Source organism: Cryptomeria japonica, chromosome 7 (genome assembly GCF_030272615.1).
Source record: "Cryptomeria japonica chromosome 7, Sugi_1.0, whole genome shotgun sequence".
Taxonomy (NCBI): Eukaryota; Viridiplantae; Streptophyta; class Pinopsida; order Cupressales; family Cupressaceae; genus Cryptomeria; species Cryptomeria japonica.
The window spans coordinates 243159943-243185740 of NC_081411.1; the positions used below are offsets into that span (position 1 = coordinate 243159943).

Sequence of the window (25798 nt, forward strand, 5' to 3'; positions counted from 1 at the left end):
AAAACTTTCCCTGAAAATAGCCAATGCTTAAAGATGAAGAGATCAATGCCATACTCTAACTTCATATGAAACTTCTTATGAATAGTTTGCTTTATCGTTGTTCAAACAAAAGAACAATAAGAGTTTAAAAAAATCCCAATAGAATAAACTCTGGTATGAATACTGTGTAAGGCTTAAATGTTGCATCAGAAATGATAAACTGGCATTTACCTGCAGCTATACAAGTATTATGAAGACTAACAAATGTGAAAACTTTTTTTTCCCCTACTTTTCATAATTAAATTAAAGAATTTTTCATTTTCAAACATAGATTATTTTTAGAGACAGTTTTTTATTGTAGACTTTTTTTATGTACTGCAACTTCATATAGGTTATAGCATATTCTGTTAAAAAGCATGATATGTCATAATGCCTAGCTTGACAGCACAATGTTCATGTAAAATATTTTCCCATTTTCCAGAACTTGCCTTTCAAGAACAAGCCATAAGCGTTTTGAAAATTTTATTGTTAAAAGTTACAAGAGAAATCCTTCCAAAAAATTAAGAGAATCTCTTTGCGATGTATTCACTAGATAGCATTCAGGAAACAAATCATGCATAGCAATATACAACACTGTTGCTCCACCAATAGTTCTGATTCTATCTGGCCACAGGTATAATGACTGGTTTCTTAGTTTTGATTGATGCTTGTGCTATCCATTTAGCATTATATTACAAAATAATGCTAAATTTAGTTCCATTAATATTTACAAAACACATGCGCAAGCTATTCTATACAAGACAGATTTACTCCAATATATTCACTAATATTTGTTGCATTTGGCAGGGACTCTAGCTCTCGCAGAGCTCTTGTTAATATTGTGGTTCTTTTAGCAAGCGATTCAAATATTGTAAGGGCTGCGGCTATTCTGGTGATTATCGAGCCATAAATATTTGTTCTGCTGTCTTCATCTTCAAGTAGTGTGTGGCGAGGGCTTTTCCTTCTATCGCAGCATCCATAGTTGGGGAAACTCTCCAGTGACAGTAGCCAGTAAATTGCGTTGAGGCACGAGGGGTTTGGCAGTGATTAGAGAAGTCTGAAAATGACTCAGAACCGAGCTTGAGGTATTACCAGAACTACCGGGTGTGTTTGAAGATCATCAAAGTCAGAGAACAATCGTGCTGTTTGCTGAAGCGCTTTTCAACGCTGAAGCAAAACTACATCTTGAAACTCTTTGGCCAAGCAAAAGGTTCAGTCCTCTTATGGATTAAAAAATCAGAAGGTATTTCTGTGTAATTATCTGTTTGTAAGGAAGCTGTTCATTTCTAAGTGTGCAAAATATCCAAGCATTTGAGTTCGTTTGTTCTCCATTGGTATGTGCAAATTCTGTTCAAGATATCGTTGCATTCAAAAATATTGATAAATATCTGAAACATATCAAAATATCAATTCTGTAATCTGCCAATTTATAGACAGCAGTACTGTTTCCCTTCCTGATCACTAATAGGGGTGTTTAAGTGCAATAAATTGGAAATTTGTCTTGAGGGACATTTCACAAGATCAGTAAAACATTAATGTTGAGCTTCATCCAAAGCCAAAAAACCTTATGCAAATAATAAATGATCAACCCCAAGCCAGCCTATAGAAATATTATCCCGCTAAACTGCCATGATAATGCCAAAAAACAACTTACTATTCTTCCACCAATTTGACTTTGTCTTCACCAGCTTCCCATTTGATAGTCAAAGGCCTATCCATTGTAGGGTTTGAGCCACCTCAGTTGTCTCCTTGAGAAACCCTAATCTGGTCGCAGCTTGCTGTCATCTCATCCCCTTGTTTGTGCCATATTCCCAAATAAGAAATGGGATTTGTGGGCCGTTATCATTTAGATTTAACTTAGATCAATAGCCCCCCAATGGTGTGAGACCAATACCCACTACCATGATTTCCAAGTACCCATTCATGTTTTTGCACCATGGTGCCCAAACTAGCCTTTCCATCATCCCTCTCACCATTGCTTTATCTTCTCTAAGTTCGAGTAACCAAGCCACAAGCATTAATGGGATGTCCTTGTTGACTTTGTGTTTGAAAGCTAAGTTGAGATATGCATCTCTCAGAACTAGTTGTTTGGCATGCTGTGTCTCTACGTCTTTGGTTTGGAAGATTTTCACCAACCTATTATCGGTGATCTTACCTTTTGAAATCCATCTACCGCTCCTCGGAATCTAAATTGATTGTAGTCTTCATCATGCCTGAGATGAGAAGTGTGAATTTCCTAGTGATGCTCCTGTAATTAAGCCCCTTGGGGGCAGACAATGGCTGCCATCCATGAATTCTCTTTTTAATGTGATCATTTTGATCACCATTAATGCCATTTCCCTTGCTTTGTCCTTTTTTATTCCAGTCTAGCTTTGAAATCTTGCCAAAATTCTTATAACCCCATGTCCCCATGTGGCTGCTTATGTGATCATTTTGATCGCCATTAATGCCATTGCCCTTGCTTTGTTCTTTTTTCCTCCAGCCTAGCTTTGAAATCTTGCCAAAAATCTTTTAACCCCATGTCCCCATGTGGCTGCTTATGAATGTTTTCTGCTTAAATTTAAGTAGCTGGAGTGTGCCCTTGTAAAATTTTAATTAGGAGAAAAGGATAAAATGGAATCTTTCCCTATTTTAGTGGACTGGCAGCTGCTTAAAAATTAAAAATAGGCTTTGAAAAAAGGGGGCTAGAAATAAGCAGCGGCTGTTTATTGAAAAAAATGACATGTGGCTTCACCATTTTTTTCCTTATCTTTTTTATTTGTCTACAATTTTGTCTACAAATTTTATTTGCAACAAATGTTACTAATAATTTCATTTACAAAATGATTTAAGAGGATTGCATAGAAATAAGCAGCCATTTTACTATCCATGGGGCCACCTGCTCCACAAATTGTTCCTCAAAAAGTTGAGCAGTTGCTGCTCGCCAAAATAAGCTGAGCAGCTGCATGGGGACCTGCCCTAAGTTTACCCCTAAATAATTGATGGGTCACATGATTCCCCTTTGTAAACGTGGGATATGATATCATCAAATTCTAGCAATAAATCCCAAATGTGTAACAAATATTTCTTTAGTTTCTAGTTGGGAGTATCTTTGCATTGTATGGCGTTGAGTGTGATTTGTCTCTATGCATAGATACACAGGGATTGTGATGATAAACTGAAACCTGCACTAACCATACCAGAAACTGTTGTGCTAAAATTAAACCCTAAAATTCTGGTTTCCTACACATACTTCAGCTAGATTCCTGCGTTTTCTTCAAATTTTATGTTAACCCTAAAAAAGATCTCTGTGCTAAAATTAAACCCAAAAATCATCAGGTCAGCCACATACTTAAGCTAAATTCTTGCATTCCTTTTTTTAAGTTTCAGATGTCCCATAAAAATAATCGGAAGAGAAACCCCAATCCTATAAAACTATAAAAGTAAAAATTAAGCCCTAAAATCCTGAAAGCCTCATTATTGGCACATAATTTGATTAAATTCCTACAATTTTTACAATTTCTGGATATTCTGTAAAATAAGTTATAACACTAACTGTTGGTTTATTTCATTCCCTGATTGAAATACTCATTCAATGTTTTTTAAAATGTCCTAGTAGGACTTGGGGAGTTTTTGTTTACCTTCATGAGTCAATACTTTGCAAAGTGTGATTATGTTTCAACTTCATTTGTCACGATTCCCATTTTTGATAAAAGGTTTAGCATTAGATAAGGTTTTCAATACCTTGATATTGTCAAAAACATTCAAAGTCTTCTTGTTTTCACCAAACTCATGTGTATGCAGTTTTAGAGGGAGTTTGTTGTTGAGAAAAGAGTTGAGTTTCAATGGGGTTAGGTCAAGGTTAGGGTTTTGCACGTTAGTCTCTCTTTCATAGCAGTTTGTAAACTTTCTATGGTGGCCCAAGATATCATCAAATTTTCAATCGAGAGTTTCAGAGGGGTTATGCTAGTTTCCAATCCTTATACTTTCATTTCCTATTATGAAGACACCTATGCTATGCATTTTCATGTTTGTGTTTCAACGCTTTGCAGATCCAGGTGAAGGGAGTTTCACATATAAAAATCTCTATGGTGGAGAAAATCTGTGTCAAACTGTTTGTTTAGTCCCCGGAAGTTATCATTGCTTACCCATGCAAAGAGCCAGGTGGAGGGAGGTTCACGCATAAAAATCTCTATGGTGGAGAAAATATGTGTCAAAATGTTTGTTTAATCCCTGGAAGTTATCATTGCTTACCCATGCAAAGGTATGCATGTGGAGGTTGCAATACATGTATCACAGTCTTCTTAGATTCTCTACAGTGCCAAGAGAATATGGTTTTCTTTGTCAGAGATATGGGTTCTCAAGATAAAATGGATGCAATAAGTCTTTGCCACAGTCAGCAAGGGTTTCTCTCAGGTTTTTGCAAATATGGAAGATTTGTTTGAAGCTCTAAGATGTTTGTAATGTCATTAACCCATATCCTGTTGTTTTGATGATAACAAGTGTTCCATTGTATATGCTTTTAAAAAACCTCATAGAGCTGTTAATGTGATCAATGCCCAAGATCTCACAGTAGGAGCCCTACCAAACGTTAACACCTCTGCCAAAAGGTCTTACACTTGTTCATGGAGGAGCTGTGAGAATATTATTGCAGCAGGGATTTAAGAGTGCTTTTGAGGATTTTTTGTGACTCTTAAGCCAATAAATGACAATGCAAGACTGTGTTAGGGAAAGGGACCCTTATTTTTGTTCAAAACCCTTACAAACCGTCTATGACAGTTATGGATTATTGACCCAATGTTTAGAGTCAAGGATGGCCTGGGTTAAGGTTCAAAGAACTCGTTGGTATGAAAAAACAGTGAAAGAACGAGGTTTTTGTCATCATACCTTGTTGACTGTTGATGAAAGGCTAAATATGGTTTGAAGTTGCAGACTTATGCATGCAAGGAGAAACAGAAGACATGTTAACTTTAGTGATCAGATTGCAGAGAACAATGTGAATGCAAGAATACAAAAGAGACAAGACACAACTCATACCCTGGGAAAACCTCCCTCTTGGAAGAAAAACCCAGCAACAAATCAGATCTAGATCCTTTTATTAATTGTAGAATACAATGGCAATAAAGATCAGACTACCTATCTGATATAACTGTCAACCTAGGGCAGAATTAGAGCTACAGTCGTAACCCAGCTAGGGCACAATGTAACAGCAGAAGATAGCAGACTTATCTCTTTCTTATATAAGGATATCATCAGCATACAGCTTCCAGCTCTTCGTAGTTCTTCACTCAAGATTGCAGACTTAATGGTGTTTGTAGACCTCCAAGAGGAACTCGCTATCCTCTTCAATGTATTCACTGTCCAAGATCGCATGTATGACAAATGCTTATGGCAGAAGTAATTCGCTGATTCCTTGATCAGAATTCGCATTGACCTTTTATTGCAGAGCACAGGGTCTTCACATTGATTGTCTAATATTCGGATTGCTTGATTATGACTAGTGATATGCTTGTGCATATATACAAGAGGTGAGCCCTATCTTGGGTCGGCCCAATCCATCCTTGGGGCCAACACTGTAATATTAGTTCCACACGCCACCATAAGCATGGGACCTAAACAATATAGTTTCCACGTTACAAGAGCCCATGCTACATAGAGATGTGCTAAAATAAGATATAGGACCATACGTTTGGAGAAGGGATGCGTCCTTTTAATAATACAATCATTTGTGCCCAGCCCATCATAAATGATCAATACGTAAGACTATACGCCACAAAATGTGTGTGCTAGAGATAGGTCCACACGTTGGACCTAGAGATGCGCCCCTTTATATGTTAGGTCCAGCCCTTAATGGTTTTACACATTACATATAAATACAATAGATAGGGCCCTGCCCTATAAGGATTCGGATGATGCCTTAAGGCAATCCGAATCCTATTTATTTTCCTATCCTAGTTACACAAAAAAACCAACAAGACATAGGTATGGCAGAGTACTGAGATGTTCCATACAATGATAGACAAGGTATGGAGGTGTCATGAAGCAATATGACAGTGCCAAAAATTGAGTAAGAACTCTTGTTACAAAGTGACAATCCTGTGACAGGCCTGTACACTTTCTTTAGCATGTGACAGTTCTTCATGAGAACCCTATCAAAAGAAGCACTATTGAAGACAAGAAAGGGCACTGTTACGACAAAAAATAGTGTCTTGAAGGTATGAAAGTTTTTATCACTTTAGGAAGTCAATGCACATCATAGAGATGAACAAGCAGTTGGAATGCAGTGACTGTCATAAAACAGTGAACAAAGACGAAGACAATCCTAAAAGAAGTGCCAAGAGTCACTGAGATGATAGCAATCCTAATCATACGCATGTATGAGAGACATGTCATCCCAAGAGTGACAGTCAAAGGTAGCAATCACCAAGAAAAGATTATTTAGACACCATGTAAGGCCATGAAAGATTAGAAAAGCAACAAGAAATAAAGTCACACAAGCTTTCAAAGTCAATTGATGAGTGAACAGAGATTTGTATCAAAGAGAATTACAGTCAGTCACAAGGCACAGAGTTTTAACCAAGATCATGATAAGATATGACAAGTGAAGATCTTTTAGTGATAGAGGATGCGAAGAGTGAAGACATACACAGAGCACGTGAACTGATTGACAAAATGCCTAAAAAGATATTACCTTATGAAATGCAATTATTGCAGGATATGCTCAAATTAGAATTGTGCAGGCCTGTGACATTCATTACGCAGTTATTGGGTACAGTGACAACATTGAGAGATTCAAGAGGACCGTTTTATAAAGAAACATTGGTTTCAGTCAGGCAAGAGGAAAGTAACAAACAGTTTTATTGCTTATAGCTTAGAAGTTTGTTTAGAAGCAACTCTTAATAATGATAAGAGGTGACAAAGCTCTACTCATGGATAATGACTATGTTGTGTGATAAGCAGCAGTCATGAGGTTTAGGATACTCAAAGAGATTTGCAAGAGGCTGACAGTGGTAGGTTTTGTTCACTATAGTCTAAACTCTAAACCTTAACAAGATTTGGCAAATGGTATTGTCGCTGTCATATAACAAGTTTCACCTGCAATTTATATAAATTATAGACTATTTGTTGTTATGACAGCCCATACATAAGTTTTGGATAATTGCAATTTAAGGGCATTTTCCTAAGTAATAGTGATAAGGAATTCCCTAATATCCCGAAAAGCAACCTTGACATAAGCCTCTGTTTTTTAATTTTAAACTCTCAAAGCGTCCTTTCCTGCAGATACTTAAGCTATCTTCCTTGATTTCTTTTCAAATTCCAAACATCCCATAGGAATAACACTTTTAAAATGCTTGGTGCTAAAATTAAGCTCTAAAATTCTTGTGTCCGGCACATATATCAATTAAAATCTTGCAATGTTTTAAATATCCTATAAATCTCGTAAAATAAACTTAGCAGAAACCTATATGCTCACCCAAACCCTAAAATCCTCATTTTTGGCACACACTTCCGCTAAATTCTTTGCAAAAAAAAATCAAACTTCACATCTCCCATTAAACATAACCTACCTTGGTGCAAATTCGAAGAAGGAGATCTTTAGCATCGGTTGAGTCTTGCAACGACAAACGAAGGAAAACCTTTATGAGAGGGATTGCATATGCTTCAAATTTGCCAGAAAACAATATCTCTTCCAATATCTCAACTGGATTCTCCCCTGCAGGCTACTACAGGAAGGATGTATGAATGTGATGCTGTAAATGCCTCATTAACTATGGTGTCGGTGATATTTAGTAATGATGAGATCTACCATAGGATTTCAGATTTGATACGATTTGATGGGATTTAACAGCTGTATGAAAGATTTAATATTAAATACCAACTTTTAGCAACTGAAATTAGGAACAGTTACGCTAAAAGTAAATACTAACTCTCGGTGACTGAAACCAAAAACAAATGTGCAGTTTAATAGCGTGAGACAGGTTTACCAGCCATCCGTACACAAGCTTTCTTGAAGGGTAAGCCTATTGGCTAATTGACAACTCAACACTATATGGAAATTGTTTGCCTTCCGAAACTGAAAGTATCAAATTAGTTTTTTAAGTACATTGGTCATTCTTTTCTCTTTCTTGTGTCTTGTTGATCTCTGGCTTCAGATACACTGCAAGTGATGATGTTTTTATTTTCTTTGGCACATTTATAACTTCTCTCAGTTGAGAAGCACCTAGAGTAACATTCTTGAAACTAACACCAGCACAATGGAAGGTATTCAACATCATCTGAGTAGTGAGTTGACCAATGGATTGTGCTGCAATACGTCCCATCATCTTCCTTGGGCTTTTTAAAGACTGAAGGAAACGCGATTTAATCTCTCCAACTACCCAGTAAATGCTTCCTTTGTGAGGTTGTACTCCTTTAGTACATGTTTAATTTCAAATGTAATACATAGCATAATACTGAAAATGAGTGTTGCATTCTTCTGGACCTCAATACTCATGAGATCATCACCTGAAGCTTATTGACCGCCTCAGAAGTCTCTATGGAATGCATATTTGATCATTTGTTGGATCAGTTGTGAAAGTCTTATGGATGTTCCAGACGAGGCTCTTCAAATTTACAGGCACATGCCATGAACTTCTTCAAATTTGTAGTTTCAATAAGCCTCTTAGACTTACTTGAAAACATTTATGTAATTACTTTTGGCAAGTGCAAATATAAACATGTAGAAAATAAAAATACATCTAAAGGGTTTGAGAAATGGATAAGTGATGGATATGATAATTTTTATGCAAAATATGAGGGTTAGATAAATAAGTGGATACAAAAATGTAACTAAAAAGTTAGGTACAAATGTTACTTTAGTTAAATAGGGAGGTATTTTATTTATAATGGTGTTTGCGAAGTGGGTGTAAAAAATATAATTTTGAAGGGTAGGAATGAAATTAGGGTGTATTTTAGTATCCTAAGAATGCAAGTGCTATGTCCATGTTTTATCGAGTGAGTCATCTGGGTCCTGTTGTGAGGTATTCACACATCGCCCCATTGCAAATGGGGGCCCCCCACTTTTTCCTGCTTTCTAGGTAGTGTCAAGTCTTAGCTATTAGCCTTTGCATTAGAGAGGTATAAATGCTTAAATGGCTCGGAGTCAGGTGGATAGTTTTGCATAAGTGTGAAGTAAGTAGGTTTGCAAAGTCTAGATATGATGAGTTCGATCATGAGTGAGGAAGATTTGTTATTTAAGAGTCTCTTCAAATGCTACTCTTGGGGAGCAAATTTCACTTCACGAACACTCCTTATGTAAGTAACTAAAATTCATGTCAAACTTCAGCAGTTGCAACTTTGGAGCGAGCTTCATGTTGGAGAGATTTGGGGCGAACTTCCTACTCAATCCTTGATAAGTGGATTTGAAGAGGTGAAGTCATAGCATTTACCTTCAAGGGAACAATCCAAAGTGGACTTCACAAGCTCAATGAAGCAAGCTTCATGAACTAACAAATCAGAGTGAACCTCATGCTTGAAGGATTTGGAGCAAACTTCTTCATGATGAAGATGGAAGAATTGAGAAATCTGTGAGCACTCACTTCATGTTGGAGAAATCAAGAATCAGCTTCATGGGCTAGAATTTTGGAGCGAACCTCGTATCAACTTCATGAATCAAGGAAATGGAGCGAGTTTCACATAGAGATGAACTTCATGTCATGAGGCGAACTTCAGGAGTTTCAACTTTGGAGCGAACTTCAGGACTTAAGCTTTTAGAGCGAACTTCATCAATGAACACACATGAGAAAGTCCACATGATCAAAGTTGGAATAGAGAGGAGAAGGATGATGAATAACATTTCACCTTGAATGGATTCAACTTGAAGATAAACTTCATGACTTAGCAATTCCAAGCAAACTTGATGACCCTAAGATTTGGAGCAAACTTCATGACTTGTGTTTTGGAGCGAATCTTCTACTTCATGAGTTAAGGAATTGGAGCGAACTTTAGGTTTGACAAATTTGGAGTAAATTTGATGACTCCATGGAGTTGCAAGGTGATTGAAACAAACTTCATGCTCGAGACTACATGGGTGAATGTCAATTTCATGACTTTAAGATTCCAAGTGAACTTCAGGAGTTGCACATTAGGAGCGAACTTCATGAGTTCAAGATTTGGAGCGAATTTTCCAACTTCATGAATTCCACATTTGGAGCGAACTTCATGAATTGCTACCTGTTGTGACCATTTCACACATCGCCCCATTTAAATGGGGACCCCCTCTTTTTGCTCGTTTTTGCTCGCCTTTCTTTTTGCTTTTTAGGATTTTGGTTTAGTATGCCAGTTGTCTGGACTAGGGTCAAACCTTAGGGTTTCTGTTACTGTGTTTTCAGGCCAGAGTCCAGTCCAATTTTGAGCTTTTGAGCTTCCTCTCGTGGAATGCAATTTTGAATAAAGTAAATTCGCCAGAGGCTGAGTAAGTTGGTCTAGTTTCAATTGGAATTTTGAATGCAGAGTCCAAATTTGTCTAAGTGTGAATGATGGGATTTTGATTTTTTGTCCGATTGAGTATTTTTGACCAAATTTTGAAAATTTTGATAATTGATCCCGGGCATTGGAAATGACTTTTTTTTGCCTTGTGAAGTGATTAAACTCCCAAAATCTTGATATTTTGGCCTGCAGGAGCAAAATCGCTCCTGTCCCTCAGTGGAGGACCGGAGCTTGTTTTTCAAAATCTTACTATCTCTGCAGGATCAAGATGAATTTCGAATTGGAAGTGGTAAAGGGAGGCATGTTCTTTCCGTTGAATATAATTTGAAGAATTTCACAGGCATGGAAATGTGCCAGGAGCAAAAATCGCTCCTGTCCCTCAGTGGAGGACCGGAGCTCGAAATCAAACATTGCCTTGTCCTTGCAGGATTTGAACAATTTGACGATTTGAGGAGATCAAAGGAGATATGTTTCATCAGTTGAATATAGGTTGGAAGCGCAAACATGAGGAAAACATGACTTTGGAGCTAAATCGCTCCTGTCCCTCAGCCAGGGACCGGGGCGAATTTCAGTGGTAGCTCTCGTCCCTCTCCCAGGGACCAGAGCGAATTTCCTCATGAGGCATGTTTTGGGCGAAGATCAAGTAAGTTTTGAGTTTGAGGCAAACAAAGAAGGTGTAACGAACTTATTGAAGACAAATTGAAGATTGCAAGACGCCTGATGAACTCTATATTGGCCTAGGCGCTCCTGTCCCTCAGTCAGGGACCAGAGCGATTTTTGCCTTAGGTCAATTTTTCACCAAGTTAGAACGAATTTCATGCCAAGAATAGGTGAAAGGGTCCACATCGAGTCCATTGAAGATAATTTTGGAAGTTAGCAAAGTGTGATGGAGCCTAGAACATTAAGTTCGCTCCTGTCCCTCAGCCAGGGACCAGGGCGAAAGGGTATTTATCTTGCCTTCCTCCCAAGTTTAAACCACTCTAAGTCAGGATACAAGCTGGCAAGGACATTTTGAGGCGTATCGACGAAGAACGAAGTTGCAAGGACCGCCAAAGATGAAGGAATTGCACTATATGCTTAAGTTCGCTCCTGTCCCTCAGTCAGGGACCAGAGCGAAATGTTCAAATGAGGCCAAATTTAAGTTGCCATTCACATTCTAAATGTTTGAAAGGGAGTAAAGAACATCGTTTTGCACTTTGAAGACATTTACAAGTTAATATGATGAACGATTTGCACCAAATGCCCAAATTCGCTCCTGTCCCTCAGTCAGGGACCAGAGCGAAATCTCCATGGAGGCTTAAATTTTGAATGTTAATCACATTTCGTACATTCAGGAGGGATCAAATGACACCGTTTTACATTGTGAAGGTGATTGCAAATTGATGGAAACTAAGATGAGCTCAAGATGTCAAAGTTCGCTCCTGTCCCTCAGTTAGGGACCAGGGCGATATTCATTACATTAGCCAAAATCTTCAAAAATCACGCTAAGTAAAGGACGTACAAGGTTGCACAAAGTCTAAGGTGTCTTGAGAAGATGATATACGAGGAAGTTAAACGTTAAAAGGTGATCAAATTGAACCAAAAGGCTAAGTTCGCTCCTGTCCTTCAGGCAAGGACCAGGGCGATTTTCATTAAAACACTCATTTTCCTTCAAAATCATGACAAATCAAGGCTGCGCAAGATCAAGGACGTCATTTGGAAGGTGATGAACGAGAGGCCAAGGTTGAAAGATAGCAAATTTGAGCTAGAGCACAAGGTTCGCTCCTGTCCCTCACCAAGGGACCAGGGCGAAAACCATTCAAACATCAAATGCACCTCGTAAAAGCCAAGAAAAGCAAGCGTGGAGTGAAGGGATAACGTCATTGCTTGCCACATGATGAAGATTGGTGATTGAAGAAACAAAGATCAAGGAGAAAACATAAGGTTCGCTCCTGTCCCTCACCAAGGGACCAGGGCGATATCAACCTCAGGAGACACTCATCCACAAAATCAAGTTGATCAAACTCGAAGTTTCCTAGCAAAAATGCCAGTTTTAACGTGGAGATGGTGATTTTAAACGTCGAAGGCAAGAATCCAAGCTAAAATGACAATTCGCTCCTGTCCCTCTCTCAGGGACCAGAGCGATATGGTTTGTATCTTTCCACCTTTCCAGTTTTGGCGCTAAAACACATTTTTTGAATTTTATTAAATGCTAAAATCGATAAATTTAAAAAATTCAATTAAATAGCATTTAAAAAATTGCGCATGGACATTTAATTAATTATTTTTTGCCTTTAAAAATCGAATTAATTAATTGCAAAGGCATTAAATGAATTAATTATTATTTTAAATAAAAAATCAAATTGGAGCGCTTGGATTTAAATATTTACAAAAGTCGGCCATTGGTTTTTATTAAAATTGCTTTTAATTATCTTTGTTTTTACCAAGTCGGCTTTGAGGTAGTTGTAAGGGTAAGCGCCTATAAAGGGAGGTGTTTATTTCATTTTCAAATCATTAATCAAACATCCTTCACATGCGATTTGGAGAGGTGCGAATTGTGTTCAAAGTGGAGCGAATTTCCATTCCAAGCAAGGTGCGAATTTAGCAAAGGAGGTGGTGCGAGTTTGAGTTAAACGAACTTGTCAAGGATATTTGCCTAGGCGATTCTCTTTATTTTGCATTTTAGAGTTAGCTCTCAAGTGAGGTATGGCGAAGTCTTGTTTTGTTTTAAATATTGATCGTCATTGCCTTAAATTTTGAATTTTGAAATTTTGAATTTCAGTGGCTCAATCGAATTTAGGAAATGATAACTCAAAGACTTATCATGAAGTTTCCTAAATTTAATCTAATCTATGTTATACATTGCAAAATCTAGTTCTTATTATGAAATGTTGTGTAGATATGGCGACCTCGAAGGCGGGAGCATCCACCAGTCGTCCAGCTCTCATGAAGGAAGATCAAAAGACCAAAGAAGTGGAGACCAAGATCGTGTCTAAATGGAGCAACATTGGAGATACCAACTTGGGCAACTTCAGTACGAAGAAGTTACGAGAGGTCCCTTACATTGGCAAGCCATCACCTGTCGCCCGGAGGATGATTGAAAGCGGCATCATTAAGGCGGCCGGCTTCCCTCCAGCAGTACAGTGCCATGAGTTGATGATTGAGTCTGCTCGTCATTATGATCCTCAATCCAGAATGATCGTGTCCAAGGAAGGAAACACTTTAGCTTATCTTTCAGAGGAAGCTATAAGTGAGGCTTTCCACCTTCCAGAGCACAGGGATATGGTTTACAAGAGCATAGAAGGAGCCAGGTCCATGTACGAAGATGATCCAGATGCTTGCCTAAGCATCATCAACAAGAACTGGTTACTCAAGAGTCGTCCTTGCCTGAGCAAGATCCCGAACACACCACACAGGATTGATTTCCAGGAGGAGTACAGAGATTTGATTACAATGCTCAACCGAGTCACGGGTGCACCTCAAGCTTTTTACTTTGAAAAGTGGATGTTCTACTTTATCCAGGTGATAGTTCAGGGAAAAGGAACAATACATTGGGCTAGAATGATTAGCCATTGCTTGGACGTACAGTTGACTCAAGGCTACCAAGTCCTTCCACATGAGTTCATACGTCATCTATGCCTTGATCAGGAGCTTCGAGTACACAGGACTACCTCACAGAGGAGTGATTGGAAGAGGACCCGGCGAGGTCAGAGTTTGTGATTCCTATGTTCACTTGCATCATCCGCCAGGAAGCAACTACAAGTTAGTTAATGATACCTTCACAATGAACATCACGAGGACGTTGCAAGGCGGGATTCACAATAGATTATCTCAGGATGCACAAGAGCTAGTAAAGAGGTACGGTGCCTGGTTTATCAAATTTCCAAAGTTTACTTATATCAGAGTTCATGGATGTCCTTCGCCTCCATACATGTTGCCGAGATATCCGACAGACAGAATTGTGTTACTTGAGGTAACAAGACAGTTGGCAGCTTATGCGAAGGCGTTCAGACACAGGCATGGGAATGGAGTTCCGGTACCTATCATATTGGGCAATTCAGTTGAGGTATGTCCTAATGCTTTAGCCATGGATGACGCAGAGAAGGAGTTAGCTTTGTATTCTTTTTCATTCTTTGCCTTGAGGGAGAACTTTGATCCACATGGATACATAGAGGGGACAGTCGGTAGGAAGTTTAAGCATGAGTTTCAGATAGAAGATTTTATGATGAATCTCCTAGACGATCTTGAAGTGAAAAGAAAGATGCATTCTAGATTGCCTTTGGATTTCATCAGGAAATGCAAGATTTACAGAGTGGCCGACCAAGCTCAAGACAGTGGCAGACATCTCCAGTCATCCTATGATCGAGAAAGCAAATCAGTAAGGTTAGATTGGAATGAGCCCGAGGTTGTGGATCTAGATGCTTTGATGGCTCCAGTCTTGTCTTGTACTCGCAGATGGGTTGATGTGCAGCATCAGAAGTTGAGAGAACAAGGCATAGCTATGACTTTCACTTTGGAAGAGAGACCAGTTGAAGGAGGAGCTAGTGTAAGTGAGGGTAATCCTAATCCCAGAAATGCAAGCGAAGGCAACCTTCGAAGTGCAAGTGAAGGCAATCTCCATCCAAGAGGCTCAAAGAGAAAAGAGAGACCTGAGAAGAAAGAGTCTTCCAAGAAGAAACAAGGGGCCAACCGAGATCGCTCATCCGGCACATCTTCTCGACAAGAGAAGAGGACACTTGAAGTAGAAGAGTCTATGGAGTCAATGGTACAGAATGATAAAGAAGGATAGGCATCTCAAGGGTCACCAGGTGGATCTCTCCAAGATTATGAGTTACATGAAGACAAGAACAATGACGAGGTAACATCTCCTCCTAGAGAAGAAGAAGCATTGCATAAGGAGATACAGGTTAAAGAGACCAGATCGGCCATCCCGGATTGGTTGAAGGAAAGATTAACGAAGGTGATTGTGATCGAGGACGAAGACAATGTGATTGATTTAGAGAGCCTTGTTGGACATTCCCAGGAAGTGACAGAGAAGAGGAAGGCTACCAAGATGTCCAAGATGATTAGAGATGAAACTGGATCCAGAAAATTACAGATAGCTACACCGGCCGTGGACAAGTATGAAGGTGAGATCCTAGCAGAGGAATATGATATAGAGACATTTGAGCTAGGTCCATCCACAGCCGAGCAGACACTAGATGATGCCACCGAGTCGTTTGAGGCGTTGAAAGATAAGCTTAGGGAAGAAATGGAGAAGAATAGAAAGCTTGAGAGAGAAGTTGGTGCATGGAGAGCATATTTCAGTCATCTCAATTAGCCTTGAGGACGTCAGGATCCAGCAAGATCACCCATACAGGCACTTCCCCTTCAATCAATTGGTGAGGCAGAGAGATTCAGGAGTATGGTCCAGCGTATGAGTACTTGGATGGATAAATCTCATACAGTCGCCATGGAATTTGCAACAAGGATGATGCAGACCATTCACCGAGCTATTCAGGTTCTTGAGATTATCCACAATTTGATGATAACAGTAGCTGCTTTTGCTCATACCAAAGAGGTTATCATTCCTGTCTTGCGAGTAATCAGACAAACATCGAGGAAGGTCTTAGCGCAGGAAAAGATCATGGATGGAGGACCTCACAGTTTACTTCAGTGGTCAACCTTACTCCAGATGAAGGAAGTTCTTTTCGAGGACATCAGTACTAGATGTAGCCATGTTGAGGAGGTGATCAACCCGATCCAGGACAGAGTATTTGAGGTACTTCGTACCATTCTTGGCAGGAGGATCGAAGTCGAGATAGATGTGGATTTGCAGGAATTAGAGGATAGAATCAAGGTCATCTTTTGCAAAGACGCTAATATCACAGATGAGCAACAGGACCAGATGTTTGCTACCATGCTCTTGATTGAAAAGACTAAGGAACTTGAACCTGGATGGGACGCTGCTCTTCTCGAGGCATTTGATCAGGTCATCCACTTGGAAGAAAGAATGAAGAATCTTCCCGAGATTCCAATTGCTGAGATCGAAGGAATCGTATCAAGATTCATTGCATATGCTAAAAAGGAGCATTGGAAAGGGAATAAGATTCTAGATGAAAGGTTGTTATAGATGACATGGCATCTTAATTGTCATTAGTCTATGTCTCCTAGGTTTTTGTGCCAAATTTAATATTTGGCTATGCATTTAATATTGTTTAGTAAAAAGGAGGCTATTTGTAACAAACCCTAATTAGGGTTTAGGTGTCATGATCTTGACCGTTGATCTGCTTTTCGATCTGGACCGTTCATTGTAATTGAGGATGCTATTTATACCCTCATTTCATTTCATTTTATAATCGAGAAATTAGAGAGAGTTAGAGATTATTGATTAGAGTTTAGAAGCAATTTACTTTTGTAGCAAGATTGAGCTTTGAGAAAGGAATTCAAGCAATTGTTGTACATGTTGGCTTTGAGATCAACGAAATATTGAAGTTATGGTGTTTTGTTGCAATTCTTTTGGTTATCTTCATGGTTGTTCATTTTCCTTGAATCATTCTCAATCGAAGTAGTGTGTTAATTCGAAGGACAAAGTGTTGGACTTGATCTTTGGTAGGATTCGTTTTCCAAACCACTAGCTTCTTGCTGATTGTAGGAATGCCTTGCGTGGTCGACTGGAGATATTTGAATCGCTTAAATCTTCGATCATTATTGTATCTTGGATATGTACCTTCGTGGTAGTGTTCTTGATCTTTGATGTATTGAAAAATCATTTGTTACCTTAGAAGATCGCATCAATTTCAATTGAGTTGTTAGTTTATGGCAATATTGAAGTTGGTTGAATCTCACCAAGTCTAGTCCACATCAAGTCATTCTTAGGGTTAGACTAGATTAGACCTCTTGCAAACCTTATCCTTTTGATATTTTTTGAAAAGCTTGTTTAGTTCAGCAAAATCTTCGGCAACGTAAGGCCCCTTGATGACACAACAATCACAACGACCACTGGTGCTTATCCACACGTAGAGACCCTACTAAAAAGAACATTGGAGTCATCCTAACTGATCCTTCTTGCGAAATCTTCAGCAGTTAGCGACTTTATTCAAGAGAGGATAAGATGCCTTTGGGTATTTTATTCTGTGTATGATCGTGTACAAAATACACGTCAACACTACCTTGGAGCGAACTTGAACTTCATGATTTCACCCCTTGGAGCGAAGTTGAACTTCATGAGTTGGGGCACTGGAGCGAATTTAACTTTCAAGATTTCAATGGTAAGATTAGCTATAAAGGAATGAAGTGAAGGAGTTGAGAGCACTTACTTCATGAGTTCATCTTCCGGAGCAAATTTCTAACTTCACGAGTTAGAGTTTTGGAGCGAACTTCATGACTTTGTAGTTTGGGGCGAAATTCTAACTTCATGAGTTGGTGATCTCAAGCGAACTTCATGACTTGAGCAAGAGGAGGGAAATTCTCTACTTCATGATTTACTAAGTTGGAGTGAAATGTATACTTCATGACTTGAGTAATTGAAGCGAAATTCTAACTTCATGAGTTGCACTTCTCAAGTGAACTTCACAAATTGCCTTATTGGAGTGAAGTTTGAACTTCACGACTTCATGTAGAGGAGCGAACTTGAACTTCATGACTTCATATAGAGGAGCGAAGTTGAACTTCATGATTTCATGTATTGGAGTGAAGTTGAACTTCATGATCTCACATTTTGGAGTGAACTTCAGGTTTGAAGGGTTTAGAGCAAATTTCACATTTGAAGCAACTTCATGAGTTGCTGTTTTGGAGCGATTTTATAACTTCACGAGTTCACCTTTTGGAGCGAACTTCATGAGTTCACCTTTTGAGGCAAACTTTAGGACCTTAAGATTTAAGGCGAACTTCATGAGTGACATATTTGAAGTGAATTCCATGATTTCATGAAGATGCAAGGTGATCAAAACGAATTTCATGCTTGAAGCCTATAAGAGAATGTCAACTTCATGTTTGAGCAAATTGGAGCGAACCACTAAGAATGAACTTCACGAGTTCAAGAAGGAGAGCGAATTATAACTTCATGACCAAGGGATACGAATGAACTTCAAGAATTAAGACATGAGTAAACTTCAAGGATCAACTTAGATGAGCAAACTTCACAATTTGAAAGATATGAGTGAATTCCACAAATTGAGCGTCAAGAGCAAAATTCAAGTGAGTGAACTCTTCTTCATGTTTTCATAGTCAAAGGCGAAGGTGCAAGATTGGTTACATGATTACTACCTTAAACTGATTTGAAGTTTTGAAAGAGTCATTTTGGGTTAAGCTCATATAATGAAGGGGAGTAAGTTCAAAGACAAGGACAACTTCATGAACATCAGGGGTGGAGTAAACTTCAAGAGCTCCTCTCTAAGAGTGAAAATCAACTTCAAAGTGCTCCTTCGTGAAGGCGAATTCCTCTAGATCTTTTTATCAAACCTACAAAACACATAAAATCAAGGGATATATCAAGCTAAGAAGAACTATCAAAGTTATATATTATGTATTTGATATCATGTTTGTTTTGTTTTGCAGATGGGAGAGGATGGTGATTGCAAAGCGAAAAGGAGAAAGATTGTAAGACCTACACCACCGTGCAAGAGGAGAAACTTGACTTACAAGAGGAATTTCAACCTTCACCGCACCATGGAGACATGAAGAGATTAAAGGAGTGCGAAAGAGAAGCTATACAATCACTCCAAGGCAAGCGAGGATGAAGGAAGGATTCAGTTACCTCACTACTTTGAGCAAGCTTGTAATGTTGAGTCTCGAATCTTCCAAGTCTACAAGCGAATTGAGGTGGCAGCCCAGTCACCACTCACCAATCAGAGGGGTTCCACATCAGCATGTCTAGATGCAATGTACATGACTCACTAGTGATGGCACAAACTCTGAGGCACCTACCCTTGATATCTATTGGTCCACACTTTCTGAATGTAATTTTCTCATTGGCTAAGGAGAGTTTGTTGTAACAAACCCTAAGGGTTTTTATTGTAAAATCTTGGCCATTTAAGGAGATTCAATCCTGGTCATTCATTGTAAATGAGCTCTCTATAAAAGCTCAAGTTCTTCGTTTGTAAAAATTAATAGTTGGAGAATAGCTAATAGCGAGTAGAATAGCTGATAGTCAATAGATAGTCTTAAGAGAGTAGAATAGAAGTTAGAGTAGAGTAGGAAGAGAAGGCATAAATTGTTGCCTAAGTTGTAAATGAACTCCATTTTCATTGAAGTTATGGTGAAGTGTGTTGTTTCATTACAATGTGCATGGTTTTTTGTTGGATATTCATGTTAGATGATAAATAATTAGATTGAATGGAGGAATTTGTTGAATGTATTCATGTGGAATCCATTTTGTCTATACCACTAGCCTCTTACTGATTGTAAGTGAGCCTTGCGTGGTCAATTGGAATGATATGAGCTTAACTTCGAATTGTTCTACATTCATGGCTTATGCATTAACTTGAATGGTAATCGATGTTTGATGGTATTGATTCAAATATCTTTGAAATATCCTTAGAAGATTGCATTGAGCTTGTGTCAAATTGTTCAGCTTGATGGTGAGACCTCCCTCAGTAGGATTCCACCTAGTCATTCATCTATCTTCTTACATTCTAAGGCCTAGAATAGACTCTCTTTGACCCTACCTCTTTTGCTCCTTTTTATCTTCCAATTGAGTAGATAGGACCTAAGTTCTTGTGAATCAAGCATTAAGGCATTCGAATGTAAGTCCCCTTGTGATTCCAGCATAATTACATCAAACCAATGAGCTTATCCACATGTAGTGACCCTACATTCATGAACCTTGGAGTCTTCTCAAGTGATCCTTAAGTTAATCTTCAGCATTTGAGAGATTTTGTTCAAGAGAGGATAATATACTTATGGTATTCTATTTTGTGTTCACACGTGCGTAAAAAACACATCAACAAGTCCTAATGAGAGCTTCCCTTCTTTCAAAATGTCTCCGTTACTATTACAGCACAACCTTATTATATGTTTGCTAGGGTTAGGGCCTGGGTTATTACAGTGGGAGGTTTGAATCTGGTTCATGAGCATATAAATGTCAGTGGGAGAATATGGATGTGTTTTATGATCTTATAAATGTGTCCTTCACAACATGTCTGCTATAGAGTTATGGGATGTGTTATTGCAGTTAGAGTATTTGAAACTGGGTTATGTTCTAATGATCACAACCACATCTCATGACTGCTAGAAATATGGGCTATCTTATTGCAGGGAGAGGATTTGAAGCCAGGTCATGCTCTTAAAGTTTAAGGATGACCTCCATTCCTTTACAGTTTACACTACAATATCAGCATATGTCAGAGTTATGGGCTGCCTTGTTCTTATAGGATTTGAACTGGGGTCGCATTCTAACAGATGTCACTCATTACCATTTTCTCTTGCATTGCAATACTATTTTGCTTCATTTTTCATGAGGCTTGGGGCTTTCTATATTCTCTAGCTTAAAACTGTTGTCCTTTTTCTATGTAGAAACATGTTTGTTGATTCAGAAGTAAACTTTGGTCTTTGTTGTTTTCGTTTATAGACTATTTCCTTTCATTATTAGCTTGTATGGTAATTATTGGTTGAGGTTATGGGCCACCTTTGAAGCATTGTGGGCTGAGCTTGGACAACATGTTTGTGTGACTATGCTTTGTTAGTTGTGGTTATGGACTGCTTTATTGCAGTGTGGATATTTCGAACCTTGGTCATACAGTTTGTACCCACTATCAAAACTCTACAAGCCCTTGGCTTGGCTGAACCAAAAAGTTCTCTAATATTCATGCTCAGCTTTACTAGACAAATGAGTAACTTTTTGATTATTTGTATCTTTTCATTAAAGTAAATTTTGCATTAGTCTCAAGTTCTCTTTAAATTTTATGGATTAATATGTGACTGAAAGTTTGAATCTTGTGATTGTAGTATTTATTCAAAAATATTTGTGGAAAAATGGCGGCAACTCCAGTTCCCCCACCTGGGGGAATGATGATGGGAATGGAAGGAATGCAGCCTCCTCCTCCTCCCGGCACTGATATGACTGGCATCTGCTTCAGAGATCAGATCTGGCTCAATGCTGTCCCCCTTGATCGAAATTTTGTCTTTGATTATTTTGCACTCTCTCCCTTCTACGATTGGACATGCAACAACGAGCAGCTGCGCAGGCGCTCCATTCACCCTCTAGACATGTCGCATCTTTCGTATGTTACTTTACCTTCTTTTGCAAATTTTTAATTTAAATGCCAAAGTAAATATAGGGATTGCTTGAATTGCTGGTCTTGAGTGATTTCCAAGGAGTTAATCCTGGGATACTATTTTGATTATTTTATCATAATTAGTAGCCTAACATAATGCTGAGCTGAAATACTGACTGAATTACAACGTTGTATGGATATGATACCTCCAATGAAGCCAATAGGATTTGAAACAGTGTGAGTGCTAAGTTTTCAAATTTAATTGCATATATTGGGTCAGAAAAACAACAGAATTGTGGAAAAGATGGCAAGTGTATAACAAAGTACAACCGTACAAATGATAGGAAAGCATATGAATTTCATAAATTTGAGTGCTGCTTAAAAATTTACATTACTCTTGCAGAAATTAAGCTAATCAATAACACCACAAGTCTTAAAAGTAAAACCCTAGGCATAGTTGGATGAAGGGATGATGAACCACGGACAATTCTAGATGACATCATGCTAGGGAAAGATTTTACTCTATCACCATTATTTTTAAGGCAACATTGGGATGCATCTGTGGGTCTAGCATGGCATCCTGAGTGCTTGAAATGGCTTTGGGATGAGGGGATGGGGATGAGACATCCCCTTTCTGCCCCCTCTAACTCGTGAAAAAATTGGGATGTCTCCAAAACTTCTAGACTTTCTTGGGAACATCTCTTGTTTTTCTTTTTGCCAAGGACATCTTGCTGACCTCAAAACTAAGCTGCTGGTTTGTGTTTGCTGGTACGGTGGTTTTTTTCAGGTGTGGTATGGCTAGATTCAGCCACACAATATATACAATTTTAAAAATTTATAAAAACAATAATAACAATATGAATAATTAAAACTAAATATATTAACAATAAAGTTATAAATATAAAGTAAATTAAAATTAAATAATAAATAGATATTTTATAATCATATATAATAATATACTAAGTTACTGCCAAATCGAGTACGGGAACTGGTATGTGGGCATGAAATGCTGGTACAGTAGAATTTTTTTGGGGGTTGGGTACATTTTCGGTATGTTCATATATATATATATATATATCTATATATTGTTGAACACTACTGGATGCTGAGAGGTGGGGGAGGGGCTGAATCAGCATATACTGAATCTTGATTAAATTAAAACATTTATTTCAAATCAACCATTCATCACATGTGCATGAGAATAAATAATTGAAACAACAAATGCATCTACACAAGAACACCATGATTTTTATGTGGAAAACCCAAACTGGGGAAAACCACTGTGAGAATTAAACTCATAGCAAGATACAAAATAGAGACTTGCACAACTGAAGAGCACTTCTTCAGGGCAAGATACAAAACATCCATCTTGATAAAATGAGAATAAGATATTTGAATTGTAAAGAGAATAGCATCTACCAACATGCAGGCAACAGTTCACAACTTAATACTCATCTGATACATCTTTCATCTTTGCTTTGTACCATATCCGAACCTCTGCTTTTCTTCAAACACACATCACATTCACATCATATATCTTACTATTTCAACTCCATGCTCATACATGCCACACTTACCTTAACACAATTGATCTGTTCTTTATATACCAACTGGAACACCAATAATCTCTATTAAGTGGACTAAATAAATGTAATGTGTATATGCATTATCAACCCAAAACTTTGCATGCGAAGGCAAAGAAGACATGTGAAGATTCACACCATGTCGGCACACCTTTAAATTATCCTCACAAAGGTTCTACACACAACTGCATGGACCAAAACACATAAGCCTGTTTATACCAATCTGTTTTACCCAAAATATTTTAATCCGGACCCAATAACAAGATATGCAGCCCACCACGAAAGAAACATGACTTGCTAGGAACAATATTCAATGATCCACAACAATCTCAAGGTAAAAACAAGATAGGGAATGCAACACATTCCTTGCACACTAATGAAATTGTACCAATCCTGATCACAAATTGGAACATGCTCATAGACAAACATCCATCCAACTGAGATCAATCTGCTATAATCATTCTACTTCAATTCACATAGCCATCTGATACATATCTGGTGTGTACATACAATTCCATACGAAGATACTGCTCACTAGAACAGTCAACAAAGATAGTAACACATTTGCCAAACCAAACAAAACACATAAGTCTCTCGGAAATACATCATATCATCAATGTTAGCTATCCAAAAAGCTTACAAATAGTTAACATAGCATATCCACCTATTTCTGAAAACACCATATCGTTCTATATCACTCACTGATAGACATCCAGACCACATCCAGATGGGCAACTAGATACGACCAATATGTTAGACTATACACTTCACCATATTACATCACTTCCAAACTAGTAGTGTTGGACTAAATACCAGTAGTGTTGGGACTCATTAAATTGAGTCAAGTTTAGAGGCCCATTTCAAAATTTTGCTCTGCATTTCCAAATGAGTCAGTTTGAATGGCCTAGTTAGAGAGAGGGCAAAATGGAGCCAGTTGATTTTCAAAGGGTAAGGCCCGGGAAACATGTCCTACACCTTTCATTTGGCCTATGCAGTGTGTTGCAACTTTCAGAATTCAGTTTGGATCAGTTTATCAGGTACTCATTTCAAGGGGTGAGCTGAAAGTGCATTTTAGGTGCAAATGCAGATTTTACTAAGTAGCCTACTTTGGGTGTTTATATCTTTTGCCCTGCTGATTGTCATGGTAAAATTCAAAATGGATTCAATTCTATGCATAAATGTGAGTTAGCTTGCAAAATTTCAAGTCCTTATGAATCCATTTGCTCATTTTTCAAAGCCAAATCCGTTTGCAGTTGGTGTGGTTTGACAAGTCCCTGTTTCGACACCTAGTCGGAGCTCTGTTTTGCACAAGTGTAAAAGTTGCCTCAGTAAGTGTCATGTCAGAATGTTTACTCCGGGCTATTTTTGGTATAAAGGACAAGCTATGTTTCAAATTTCAAGCTCCTACCAATCCGTTTGATCGGTTTTCAAAAGGGTTTCTTGAACCATCTATTTTAGTGGTCCGTACTTTCATTGCTATATCAGTAGATTGTGGCTATTTTCATGAGCGCACCATTTCCACCCAGTCAGTCTTTTGATCGAACTGAGAATTCTAAGTTTTGATATGTACTACAAGGTACCTATGTCTCAGATTCGAGGGTCTACGGAGGTCGTTTGATATTTTTAAGAAAGGCATCATGTGTTGCTTGAGCATTGACTTCATCAGGTCCGCAGTGTCAACAAAGCCAGTTGGTCATTTTCGACAATTAATATCTCTTCGCTCAGGATTCGTCTTGAGAAACCATTTGGTAGAATTCATGCTTGTATATCTAAGTACATGCTTGTCAGATGGCGAGGTTCAGAAAGGTGTTTTGACCGGTTTGAAAATTACGTCTTTGCGATTAAATGCGAAAATGTGGTGTAAGTGCTTGAAAGTTGCAAAACTCAGTTCGATGATCCGAAAATGGTGCCGATCATTTCCAAAGGTATGTTTAAGGTTTGTGAGACGTTTCAGAAGTCAGTTGCAGGAAAACGATTTTTTTTTTTAGTCGGACCCACTTTGGGGCTCGACCTGGCTCATGCCTGTGCAGTATTATTTTATTGGTAACTTGGCCCTATGAGCATTTCCAGAATAATATTGACATCCATTGTTGGAGTATAATACTTGCATGTTTACCACCAGAGGATAATGCAAAATGAAAATGCCTCTTGTAGTCAAAACAACCAAGGCATTTTACGAGTTCATGGTAAACACGCAAATACTGGTGCAATTTTGAAATGGGATGTGGCAAGTAATGGAAATTCATCACCACCAGAGTTAGAAGGGCGACAAAAGCAAATAGAAAAGAGAATCAAGAAATTACAAGAATGGGAAAAAGAGCTAATTGATTCAGCAAATGCAAGGTTGCAATTTCAGAAGGAACAAGAGTTGATTGAAATTGCTCGGAAGGAATGCAATGTTTTAAATGCAGAGAAGGGAGGGATGTTGATGGAAATGACAGAGTTAAAAGAAACCTCAATGAGAAGAATGCATATATGAGTAAGTTGCAAGCAGATCTTAGTAAGTGGAATGTGGTGTGGAGCTTTATTGCCAGCATCCAAAACTCCACGTGCCATAGTGCACCGTAGTCTCCAACA

General features: G+C 38.4%; 1 protein-coding gene across 32 annotated transcripts in view; it reads left to right on the top strand.

Moving 5' to 3' along the window:
* Positions 1–25798, top strand: part of LOC131051461 (mediator of RNA polymerase II transcription subunit 6) — a 109657-nt gene that overhangs the window by 17659 nt on the left and 66200 nt on the right. For 23 of the 32 annotated variants that reach the window (XM_059207885.1, XM_059207891.1, XM_059207903.1 and 20 more), the window contains 3 exons: positions 572–652; positions 826–1261; positions 21370–21644. In XM_059207885.1, the coding sequence (XP_059063868.1) occupies positions 21397–21644 (248 nt within the window). In that variant the 5' untranslated portion in view covers positions 572–652; positions 826–1261; positions 21370–21396. The remainder of the gene's footprint in view (positions 1–571; positions 653–825; positions 1262–21369; positions 21645–25798) is intronic. The other 9 variants (XM_059207883.1, XM_059207878.1, XM_059207893.1 and 6 more) reach the window with 2 other exon arrangements.